The 12,711-nt window shown below is 50.4% G+C and overlaps 1 protein-coding gene across 3 annotated transcripts in view; it reads right to left on the reverse strand.

The window, feature by feature from the left end:
• The window catches only part of LOC147662848 (E3 ubiquitin-protein ligase TRIM39-like), a 280,135-nt gene that overhangs the window by 132,304 nt on the left and 135,120 nt on the right, over nucleotides 1–12,711 (reverse strand). For all 3 annotated transcript variants that reach the window (XM_086950855.1, XM_086950856.1, XM_086950854.1), the window contains exon 5: nucleotides 6,978–7,141. In XM_086950855.1, coding sequence (XP_086806981.1) covers nucleotides 6,978–7,141 — 164 coding nt within the window. The remainder of the gene's footprint in view (nucleotides 1–6,977; nucleotides 7,142–12,711) is intronic.

Below are 12,711 nucleotides of genomic sequence, written 5' to 3' on the forward strand. Positions count from 1 at the left end.
GATCCACTCGAAATTCTTGCAGAGGATGAGGAGGGCGTTGACCTGTCGGTTCATGGTGCGTGATGAGTCGAGTACGATGCAGAGGTTCTTGGCGTGGTCTGAGGGGGTAGGTGGGCTTCTGAGGGCAGTCTGCCACCAGGTGCTGTCCCATGCAGAAGGGGTGGTACCGAGGACGAGGACTTCTGTCTTCTCGGCGTTGAGCTTCAGGCAGCTCTTGGTCATCCAGACTGCGAAGTCTTGCATTCCTGTCAGGAAGTTGAGCTTGGCAGTGGTGGAGTCTTTGGTGAGGGAGAGGATGAGCTAGGTGTCGTAGGCGTAGGATACGATGTTGAGGCCGTGTTGACGGACTATGACTGCGAGGGGGGCCACGTAGATGTTGAAGAGGGTGGGGCTCAGGGATGAACCCTATGGAACTCCGCAGGTAATTTTCGTGGGGTCGGAGAGGAAGGGTGGGAGTCTGATCCTTTGGCTTCTTCCGGTGAGAAATGATCTGATCCAGTCCAGGCCTTGTATGCCTGCGTCGTGTAGTCTGGCGGCTAGTGTGAAGTGGGAGATGGTGTCGAAGGCCGCTGATAGGTCGAGTAGGATGAGGGCTGCGGAGTGGCCTTGATCCGGGAGGGTGCGGATGTCGAGTAGGGCGGTGTCTGTGCTGTGGTTGCTTTGGAATCCGGATTGGGACGGGTCGAGGACGGCGTTCTCTTCAATGAATCGTGTCAGTTTTCTGTTGACCGTTTTCTCTGCAACTTTGGCTGCGAAGGGGAGGAGCGCGTGGGCCGATAGTTCTTGAGGTCGGTGGGGTCAGCTGTGGACTTCTTGAGCAGAGGTCTGACTTCTGCGCGCTTCCAGTCATCTGGTAAGGTGCCTGTTTTGAAGGTGGTGTTGATGGTGCGTTGTAGTTCGGGGGCGATGGCGGCAGCAGCTCTGTGGTAGATGTGTGGGGGGGGCAGGGGTCGGTGGGGACCCCCGAGTGGATGCTTTTCATTGTTGAGGCGTTGTCTTTGGCCGTGATCGGTGTCCAGTTGGAGATGGTAGGCTGGCGGGTGTTTCTGGGGGGCGGGTATCTCTGTGGCACCTGGTGGATGGTCGATGAAGTTGTCGTAGAGGTTTTTGATCTGGAGGTGGAAATAGGTTCCAAGCTTGTCGCAGAGGTCTTGGGATGGGGTCAATCAATCAATCAATCAAATACACTTATAAAGCGCGCTACATACCCGTAGGGTCTCAAGGCGCTGGAGGGGGGGGGGGGGGGGGGGGGGGGTGCCGCTACTGCTCGAACAGCCAGGTCTTCAGCTTCTTCCTGAAGGAGAGGTGGTCTTGGGTCAGGCGCAGGTCGGACGGGAGGGAGTTCCAGGTCTTGGCGGCCAGGTAGGAGAAGGACCTTCCTCCTGTAGTCGCTCTTCGGATGCGGGGGACGGCGGCGAGGGCGTGGTTGGCTGATCGGATGTGGCGTTTGGGAGCGTAGAAGTTGACTCGGCTGTTGAGGTAGCTCGGGCCTTGGTCGTGTAGGGCTTTGTGTGCGTGGGTGAGGAGGCGGAAGGTGATTCTTTTGTTGACGGGGAGCCAGTGAAGGTCTCTCAGATGTCCGGAGATGTGGCTGGAACGTGGGATGTCGAGGATGAGTCTGGCTGAGGCGTTTTGGATCCGCTGGAGTCTCTTCTGGAGCTTGACGGTGGTCCCGGCGTAGAGGGCGTTGCCGTAGTCCAGTCGGCTGGTGACGAGGGCCTGGGTGACGGTCTTCCTGGTCTCTGTGGGGATCCACCAGAAGATCTTCCGTAGCATGCGTAGGATGTTGAAGCACGCCGAGGAGACGCTGTTGACTTGCCTGGTCATGGAGAGGGAGGAGTCCAGGGTGAAGCCCAGGTTTCGTGCATGGTCTGTCGGTTTGGGTGCGGTGCCCAGGGCGGGAGGCCACCAGGAGTCGTCCCAGGCGGAGGGTGAGGAGCCCAGGATGAGGACCTCCGTCTTGTCCGAGTTCAGTTTCAGGCGGCTGGTCGTCATCCACTCGGCTACCTCTTTCATCCCTTCGTGCAGGTTGGCTCTGGCGGCGGCGGGGTCGTTGGTCAGGGAGAGGGTCAGCTGGGTGTCGTCGGCGTAGGAGATTATGCTGAGGTGGTGTTTGCGTACGATGGCCGCGAGGGGGCTCATGTAGACGTTGAAGAGGGTGGGGCTCAGGGATGATCCTTGGGGGACGCCGCAGATGACTTTGGAGGCTTCTGACTTGTACGGTGGTAGGCGGACTCTCTGTGTTCTTCCGTCCAGGAAGGAGATGATCCATTCCAGCGCCTTGTCCTGGATTCCGATGTTGCTGAGGCGCCGTACTAGGGTGCGGTGGCAGACCGTGTCGAATGCCGCGGAGAGGTCTAGGAGGATGAGGGCCGCTGTTTCTCCATTGTCCATCAGGGCTCGGATGTCATCGGTGGCGGCGATGAGGGCGGTCTCGGTGCTGTGTTTGGCTCGGAAACCGGACTGTGAGGGGTCGAGGGATCCGTTCGTCTCGAGGAAGGCGGCCATCTGCTTGTTGACGGTCTTCTCGATGACTTTGGCTGGAAACGGGAGAAGCGAGATGGGGCGGTAATTCTTGAGGTCGGTGGGGTCCGCTGTTGGTTTCTTGAGTAGAGCGCTGAGTTCGGCGTGTTTCCAGCTTTCAGGGAAGATGGCGGTGTCGAAGGAGGTGTTGATGGTGTCTCGCAGGTGGGGTGCGATGACAGCGTCGGCCTTGTTGAAGACGTGGTGAGGGCAGGGGTCGGTCGGTGATCCGGAGTGGATGGAGTTCATCGTGCGGATGGTGTCTTCGGTGCTGATCGGGGTCCAGGCGTGGAGGGTGGTGGTGGGTCGTGGTGTGCGTTGGTTGGTTGTTGAAACTGCTGTGTATGTCCGTGATCTTGTTGTGGAAGTATGAGGCGAGGGAGTTGCAGAGGTCTTGCGATGGGGTGATGTCGTTGTTTCCTGCGCTGGGGTTGGAAAGCTCTTTCACGATGTTGAAGAGTTCCTTGCAGTTGTGTGCGTTGTTGTCCAACCGGTCCTTGAATGCAGTTTTCTTGGCGGCGCGGATCAGCTGGTGGTGTTTCCGGGTGGCAAGTTTGTAGGAGGTTCTGTTGTCCGGTGTCGGTTCCCTTTTCCAGACTTTCTCGAGGGCTCGGCAGTTCTTCTTGGAGCTTTTGAGTTCGTCGGTGAACCATGGGGCCTTCTTGCTGCAGGGTCTGCTGGGCGGGGTCCTCAGCGGGGCGAGTTCGTCCGCGCAGTTGCTGATCCACTTCGTGAGGTTGTCGGCGGCCTGGCTGGGGTTCGCTGAGCTGGCAGGAGGGTGTTGGCTCAGGGAGGTGGCGAGCTGGTCTGCTGTGATCTTGTTCCAGCTTCTGCGGGCGGTCTGTTGCTGGTGTTGGTGGGTCGTCGTTCTCTTGAAGGAGAAGTGGACGCAGCTGTGGTCCGTCCATTGAAGCTCTGTGGCGTGGCTGAAGTCGATGTCTGTGCTGGATGAGAAGACGGCGTCGAGTGTGTGTCCGGCGAGGTGGGTGGGGGTGGACACCAGTTGCTTGAGTCCCAGGTTGGCGAGGTTGTCGAGCAGGGTGCTGGTGTTGCGGTCGTTGTTGTTCTCCAGATGGAAGTTGAGGTCCCCCAGGAGGATGTAGTCAGCGGAGGGGAGGGCGTGCGGGCTGACGAAGTCGGCGATGTCCTCGCTGAATTGCGTGCGTGGTCCCGGGGGTCGGTAGATCAGGGTGCCTCTGAGGGTGGTGTTCGGGTTGGTGTGGATCTGGAAATGCAGGTGTTCGGCGCTGGTCAGGGTGTTGTCGGTGCTGGTCGTGAGACGGATGGTGTTCCTGTGGATGATGGCGATGCCTCCTCCCATCTGTTTGGGTGATGTTTGTGGCTTCGCTGAGTTGGGTTGGTGAATTCTTGAAGGACACTGAAAAGTTCCTTGGAGTTGGTGGAGTTGGCCTGGATTTTGTTGTGGATGAAGTTCCTCTTGGTGGCTCTGATCTGGTTGTGGTAGTCCGTCATGGCGTCCTTGTAGGTGGTGTGGTTTTCGGTTGTCTTGGTGTTTCTCCAGTTCTTCTCCAGGCGTCTGCAGGTGCGTCTGGCTTCTTGGAGAGCGGTGGTGAACCAGGCGGCTTTCCTGGGGCATAGTCTGTCGGGGTTGCGCAGCAGGGCGAGCTTGTCTGCGCAGTCAAGAGATCCAGGTGTGGAGTTCTCTGGCTGCGTCGTTTGCGTCGGGTGCCCAGGCGTGGTTGTCTCGGATGAGGGTGGATTTAAGTTACTCGTCAGTAACCTTGCTCCAGTTCCTTCGTAGGGAGTTTGGGTGCCTTGGGTTTGTTGATGGCGAAGTGTACGCAATGGTGGTTGGTCCATGGCGGCTGCGTTGTGTGGCTGAATTGGACGCGGTTTCTTGCCACGAAGATGGGGTAGAGGGTGTGTCCTGCTTTGTGGGTCGGTGTGTTGAAGAGTTGCAAGTCTGATGCTGGCAAGGTTGTCACAAAGGATAGTGGAGTTGGGGGTCGCGGGGGTTGTTGAGGTGGAAGTTCAGGTCTCCAATGAGTATGTAGTTTGCTGAGGCGATGGCGTGGGTTGCGGTGAAGTCGGTGATGTTCGTGGCGAAGGGTGTTCGGGGGCTGGAGGGTCTGTAGACTAGGGTCCTCGGAATGTGGCTTTGGGGCTGGTCTGGATCTGGAAGTGCAGGTGTACGGCAGAGGGGAAGGTTTTGCTGGAGGTGGTGAGGCGGATGGTGCTCTTGTGGGCGATGGTGAGGCCCCCTCCTGGGTGGTTGGAGTGGTCTTTCCTCTGGATCTTGTATCCATCTGGGATGGCGGTGCTGATGTCGGGGCGGAAGATACGTTAGTCTAGGTCTCAGTGAAGAAGGCAATGTCGGATTTCCATGGCGTGTTTGTGTACAAAGCATACTTTAAGGAGGATGCATTTTAGGGTGTCGCCGGTGCTGGCGTCGCCGGTGTTGGGGGCCGGGGTGGCGGTGAGTGTCTGGTGGCAATGGAGGCAGGAGAACTGGCCGTGGGCAATGTTCGGCGAGGCCTGTTAGCATTCTCTAAGTCTTCCAGGGTTGAGTGCAAGGAGGGTGGTGGTGTCGTGGTGATGGGTAGTGGGCGGTCCAGGGTTCCTGGCGCTGGCCGCAATCAAGTCGCAACGGGCGCAGATGGGCTTGCCTTTGGCGAGCCTTCGGCGTGCCGGCAGTGATCCCGCTGCGAGCGGCCGCCATTAAGTAGGGGAGGGGGGAGGGAGGAGAGGCTGGGGAATTTTGGGGGGGAATTCGAATTCCGGGGGGGAGGGGCCGCAGGGGCAGCAGCGGCGAAAGGAAAAGGCAAGCACGAGAAAATATAAACAGTGGTGGAATTAGAGTAATAAACAGATGGGCACAATAACAGTGGCTCAACAGGGAAAAATTAAGGAAAAAAACAGCTGAGAAAGGTTATGATGGGTGCAGGCAGTCTGATCCCAGTTGGAGCGGGCAGCAGGTGCAGGAGCTGGCAGCAGCCTCGAACCTCCCAAGGAGGAGGTCGGGGTCTGGAGGCAAGAGACGGCGCAGCAGAGCTGCGGGGAGAGAGTGGACCTAGACTGAGTGTCAGAGGTCTTACTCATGGGACAAGTTGTGGCAGCATTGCAACCCGACTTAGGCGTAGAGGGTCAATTCAGACCTCCGCATGCGGGGTTTCATCAGGACAATGGGGTATACATAAGGCAACCGTAAGTAGCGCCCAAAATGGCAGACCGGGTTAGTCCACAGCTCACAATAATGCGTTGTCACCGCAGTGGTGCGGAGTATTTTGAGTCACTTGATGGCTCTCTCAAATGTACTTTTTATTATTCACATTCCACATGAGCACTTTTGATTTGCACTCTTTTTGAGAAACCATCGATTCATAAATCTTTGGCATGTATATGTATTATCTATTTTGCTATTAAGAGAATACAAAGGAGATTTTTTCTCTAAACACTAAGTATTTGTGTCTTTCGCTCTGGTGTGTTGAGAAGAATATTGTCATTCTCTTGTATAACAATTATTTTGTTTAGGCAATTCAGTGACTGACCCAATTAAACTTAGGGGTCACAGTCTTCTTGGTTCATCCAAAAAGGGATGTCAGATGTCTTTACCACTAATCCAATAACAGCAGGTCCACCCTTCCTCTTTTCCTTATGATGCTGGCACTCCAAAGTGCATACCTTTGGGTAAATGTATTTATTTTATTTATACAGTGTTTTATATAGCACGGACATGACCCAATTAGGGTGTCGGACTGCTTCAGTTTCATAGCCTTAAACTTTCGACAGCCGGTTTGACACGACCTTTAAGCAAAATTAACAAGCATAAATATTCAATTTTGAATGCGAGACATTTGTGCTTACAAAAACATACATAAATGTCCTAACGATTACTAGAGATCGACTTGTATTACAATAGTTCGTGGCTAAGATAATACCCCAACAGTGCCTGTTCTGCTGTTATTATGGGAAGAATTTGCTCATAAGATCTTATCTTCCTTTTTGAAAACTGAAGTGGATGATATTCTTCTAATTTTCGGGGGAGCTAGTTCCAAATTCTTGGTGCAGCTCCAGAGCACGCTCGGTCAGAAGTTCCATTCTTCCAGAAGAGTGCAGGATTCAGTAAAAGATCTCCGGTGCTCCAAGAGAATCTGCTGCATCCAGATTATGTGATTTTCTGGGCTGGGTATAGTGGTGTTTGGTAGTGCATCGCTTTCTGTGTGATAAACGCCATATTTTGTTGGATTCTTGCTTCGTAAGGTAGCCAATTAAATCTGTAAGTATTGGGGTGCCTGCCTGTCTTATAAAGTCATCTATAATTACTGAATTATTTTCATTAGAAGCTCTGAAGCTCTTTCATAGGTTTGGATTTAAGTGTCTTAGTAACAACACATTTGCCATCTAAATATATTGGTGAGCTGGTAAATCTGGACCTTCACAGTTTACTAGACATTCTTATAGTTAACACCAATGACAAGTTTGTGATTTCTCACCCAATGATTCAATTATCTTTTTCTGGAGGTCCACTTCCTCCTCTTCCCAAACCTCCTCCTCCTCCATATCTTCCTCCTCCTCCTCTGCCTCCACCTCGTCTGCCTCCTCTTTGTTCTCCGCTAAGGTATAGGCATCCATTTGCTGATCTTTCATATTGTCATACCTTAGAAGGAGACAAGTGAAGATGCTATGAAATTCACACCTGCTCAGAAGGTACAGATAGCAGATTAATAATGCATGGACTCAAATAAATATGAAGAAATATAAAAGGGTAGGGAGTATTCACTCAGAGAAAAATGAAGAGTTGAATACCAAGGAAAGAGATGTATGTATGTAAATGGTATTTCTACAGCACAATCCTAGCCAAAAAGCAGCAAAACGGGCTACTTAGTCAAGAACAAGAATAAAGTCAATGATGAATAGGAGAATATAGAGATGTTGTTCCAGAACCTGGGTGCAGTTATGGAAAGTGCCTTGTTTAAAAAAAAAAAAATGTTTTTGCACTCCTTAATCTGTAATATGATGGTGTCCTGCTGTGGGTGTGTCGAGAACCACCAAAGATGACCAGCTTTTCTGCAAGATAAGCGTGGATATTGCTTGTGATGTGAGATGAATAAGAATTATACAACCTCTGATTTTAAAGGACCGGACAAGGAGTACACCTAGGCCAATGGAAGAAACTGAAGAATCTCCCAAAGGGAAGTGTCTGACTGAAATGAGATGCAGCCATAGAACTCCCCCGAACACTGGGCATCATCTTGGAAATCAACCTTACCATGAGACATTAGATTCTTGCCCTCACCTCCACCTGCTTTCAAATACTCGTAATGCTCAGAAAATCATCAATGGCTCCCTCCTGACAACAGAAAGACCGTCACCCAGGCCCTTATCACAAGCAGACTGGACTACAGCAACGCCCTCTCTTATGGCACCACCGCACACCTGCGGCAAAAGCTGCGAACCATTTAAAACGCTGCAGCTAGACTAGTACTCAACCTACTTCGCTGTGTGCACATCACACCTTTCTTAACTGGCACCCCATCCAGAAACGCTAACAGTTCAAGATGCTCACCCACGCCTACAAGGCACTACACAACTTGGGTCCCATCTACCTCACCACAGACTACCCTTCGCCAACCAACCACGGACCTCCACTCGACATCACTCACATCCCACACCACCATGAATCCACAGAAGCAAGACAGGAGGCAGGGTTTTCTATTACGTGGCAGCCAAATCCTGGAATGACCTTCCCTAGCACATTAGGACAGCGCACAGCTCTTACAGAGTTCGGCAAAATGGTGAAAACTTACATAGCCTGCACCTACTCAGCACCTGCGTACCCTCATGGGTGACGTATTCACTCTTTACAAATCCACATTACATTTCATTACAGTACAAAGATAAGAAAAGGACAAAGAATGTATACAGTGGGGGAAATCAAACTGTCAGTTGTTATGCACAACATCAAATATGTTAATAATGTATATGATGTTTAGTAAATATGTGTAAATAATATATCAATGCTCTGAACAGTAAAGAAAAATTACATGTTAGAAAACTGACTAATATTACTGTTAATAACGTGTCATTATATAGCACATCATACAACATTTCTACTGTTTCTAGGCGCTGTAAAAATTAGGGTTATAAACCATTTTAATGTTACTTAATTTCCCAAAGGCAGGAAGTCTTAGTCTGCAGGTTTCTAGAATACTGCATGGTTCAGCAGCAACCATTGAACCCAGTAAGCCATATAATGAATTACAATACTGCTTTATAATATAAAATATACAAATTGAGAGGAAAAACACAATCCAAGATGGGAATAATTAATGTAGAAAAGAGAAAAACTAAAGAGAGTTCAATAAATAGAATGTCAAAAGATAACCTAGAAACAAAGAATAAGAGTGGTGTATAAATTAAGGTTGAAAAAAGAAATATTAACAATGTGCAAAAAGTAAGCTATGGGCCACATTAAGAGAATGGAAACAAATGCATGAAATTAAAAGAAACAGAAAGCAACAAATAATCAAAACAACCAGAGGCACATAAAGGAGACAGTAAAATAGAATATAAATTAATACAGTAAAACTATGAAAAAATAAAGGAAAATTATAAATGGAAAAATAAACACACAAAGGGGAAATGCATTGAAAAACGAAAATTAATAAGATGGAGAAAACAAAAAACTATGGAGGACGGCAATATGTATATATATATCGAATATGCTACTTACCAGTATGCATCTGTTCTTTGCATGTAGGGCTGCTGACATTCATATCTGTGCATAGATCGCCGCCTAGTGTTGGGTCCGGATGATTGCACATTGTTGTCCTGGAAGAGTCTTCGAAGTATCACGAGATAGGTGGCTCCTCCCCTGGACTACAGTGCGCATGGGCATCGACTCCATCCCCAGATTGTTTTTAGCCATTGTGGCAAAGATGGAGTGTAACATCGTGAGTGATGACCATGCTAAGAGTATTTCTGAGTGCTGCAGCCGCTACAGGCACCGGGGAGGAGGGCGGGCGATATGAATGTCAGCAGCCCTACATGCCAAGAACAGATGCATACTGGTAAGTAGCATATTCGGTTCGAGGCATATGGGCTGCTGAATTCATATCTGTGCATAGAATACATAGCAGTCCCTCCATTAGCGGCGGCCGCCTGTGCCAGCTGCAGCAGTTTGAAAAAGTGTTTTTAGAACAGCCTGTCCTACAGCTGCCTGCTGTTTGGAGTGCACATCTACACAGTCGTGTTTAGTATTCTGAGGAAAGTCATGGAGGCCCCCAACTTTCGGGTGCAGTGGGCCCGTGGGGGGACCGTTAGAGTGCGCTTGGCTTTGTGATAGCAAATTTGAATGCACTTAACAATCCACCTGGCTATACCTGCTTTGGAAATGGGGTTGCCTTTGTGTTGTAGGCAACAAATAGTTGTTTTGTTTTCCGAAAATCTTTGGTCCTATCAATGTAGTACATTAAGGCTCTCTTGATGTCTAGTGTGTGGAGCATTCTCTCCGCCACTGACTCAGGATTTTGAAAGAACACAGGCAGTTCTATAGTCTGATTGATATGGAACTGTGAAACCACCTTAGGAAGAAACTTAGGGTTAGTGCGAAGCACCACCCTGTTGGAGTGAATTTGTATGAATGGCTCTTGGATAGTTAGAGCCTGAAGTTCACTAACGCGTCACAGTGATGTAATGGCTATCAGGAAAGCCACTTTTCATGTTAAGAACTGAATCTCGCAAGAATGTAAAGGCTCAAAAGGTGGACCCATTAGTCTGGTGAGGACCACATTTAGGTTCCATTCATGAGCCGGTGGGGTCCGGGGAGGAATGACTCGTTGTGAGTCCCTCCAGAAAAGCTTTGATGGCAGGCACTCTGAAAAGTGAGAGATGCTGCCTGTTTTGCAGATAAGCTGCTATTGCGGACAAATGTATACGAATGGAAGCATAGGCCAGATTGCATTTGTATAGATGTAACAGATAACACATGAGGTTTTGAGTAGATGCGTCTAGCGGGTTAATGTTGTGTTCTGCACAGTAAATGACAAACCGCTTCCATTTTGCTGCATAGCATGCTCTGGTGGTGGGCTTCCTTGCCTCTTTTATGATATCCATACAGTCAGGAGGCAAGTTGAGGTAGCCAAATTCTAAGACTTCAGGAGCCAGATCGCCAGGTTGAGCTGTTGCGGATCTGGATGCTGAATGTCGCCATGGCTCTGCGTCAAAAGACTGGGTGTGAGGTGCAGCCTTTGATGCGGTACCACGGAGATTTCTAGAAACGTGGTGTACCATGGTTGGCGTGCCCACGTCGGAGCAACCAGGATGAGCGTCATCGAGTGTTGTTTAGCTTGCGTGCCACCAGCGGTATTAGAGGTGCTGGGGGAAAAGCGTACGCAAATTTGCCTGACCAGTTCATCCATATATCGCATTTCCCTGCGACTGTGGGTGTGGGAACCTGGCGGCAAAGATTTGGCATTTTGCTTTCTCCTTTGTGGCGAACAGGTCGATCTCTGGATGACCCCACTGCTGGAAGTACGGGTGGAGTACTGATGGATGTATCTCCCACTCGTGCATCTGGTGGCTGTACCTGCTGAGCAGGTCCGCCATTTGATTGTCCTTGCCTGGGAGGTGTTCCGCCATGAGGAAGATGTTCCTGTGAATGGCCCACTTCCACATGCTCTGAGCCAGATGAGACAACTGTGGAGAGGGTGTACCTCCCTGCTTCTGAATGTAGTACATGGCCGTCGTGTTGTCCGTCCGGAACAACACGACTTTGTTGCACAGATGTACTTTGAATGCCTTCATTGGCATGAAGCTAGCGATCAGTTCTAGAAGGTTGATGTGCATCTTCTTTTGCTGCGTTGTCCATAGTCCCTGCACAGTGTACTGGAGTACATGAGCTCCCCAACCCTGGAGAGATGCGTCTGCTGTCAGAATGATCTGTGGCACAGGCTCTTGGAACAGTCGTCCCCTGCAAAGGTTTTGTGGGTTCCACCAATGCAGAGAGTTGTATGCACGACCGGTTACCAACACTAGGTCCTCCAACTGTCCGTGAGCCTGATTCCACTGACGTGCTAAACACTCCTGAAGCGGACGCATATGTAGTCTTGCGTGCGGGACTATGAAGATGCAGGCGGCCATCATGCCTATCAACTGCATGAACACTCGTGCAGGAAGCGAGTGTTGCGGTCTGAATTTTTGTATCAGCAATTGAATGCCGTTGATCCTCACTGAATTTGGCTGTGCAGTGGCTGCCAAAGTGTTTATTGTGGCGCCCAGATACTGTCGTACATGGGCGGGCTGAAGGTTGGACTTTGGGTAATTCAGTGAGAATCCCAGATTGTGAAGAAGGTGAATGGTGTGGGACATGTGGGCGGCACACTGCTTGGCTGACTTTGCTTGGATAAGCCAGTCGTCCAGGTAAGGGTAGACGTGAATATTTTGTCTCCGTAGGTGTGCAGCCACTGTCGCCAGGCACTTTGTAAACACCCTGGGTGCCGTTGTCACTCCGAAAGGGAGGACCTTGAATTGGTAATACTGATTCTGAATGGTGAATCTGAGGAATTTTCTGTGTGAAGGGTGTAGCGGAATATGAAAGTATGCATCTTTTAGATCCAATGTTGCGAGGAAATCTCCCTGACTGAGCAACGGTAGGACCTGCTGCAGTGTCAGCATGTGAAAGTGTTCTGAAAGAATTTACTGGTTTAGGGGTCTGAGGTCCAGTATGGGTCTGAGGGACCCGTCCTTTTTAGGGATTAAGAAGTACAGTGAATACACTCCAGTACCTTTTTCTTCCACAGGCACTAGCTCGATTGCTTTTTTTTGCAGCATGACGAGTACCTCCTGCTGCAATAAGTGCAAATGCTCTGTGGACATAGGACGGTGTCTTGGGGGTATGTTGGGTGGAGTGGATGTTAACTCCAGACAATAACCGTACTGGATAAGTTTCCTGACCCACCTGTCTGTGGTGAGGGATTTCCAGACCGGCAGGAACTTTTGTAGTCTCCCCCCGACCGGTGTTGTATGGTCAGGGGGTAGTGACAAGGCGTCACTGTTTGTTAGTGGCGGAGGATCTGGAGCTGTTTCCACGACCTCTGCCCTTTCCACGATAGCCACCTCTGTTCTGTTTGGTGTATGTGGTTTGCGCGCCACCTTTATTGTACTGTGTTTGCTGTGACAGCTGGCCTCTGTAAACTCCTCTATTGTTTGAGCGACGAAAAGAACCAC

The sequence above is a fragment of the Lissotriton vulgaris genome, unplaced genomic scaffold, assembly GCF_964263255.1.
Source record: "Lissotriton vulgaris unplaced genomic scaffold, aLisVul1.2 SCAFFOLD_482, whole genome shotgun sequence".
NCBI lineage: Eukaryota > Metazoa > Chordata > Amphibia > Caudata > Salamandridae > Lissotriton > Lissotriton vulgaris.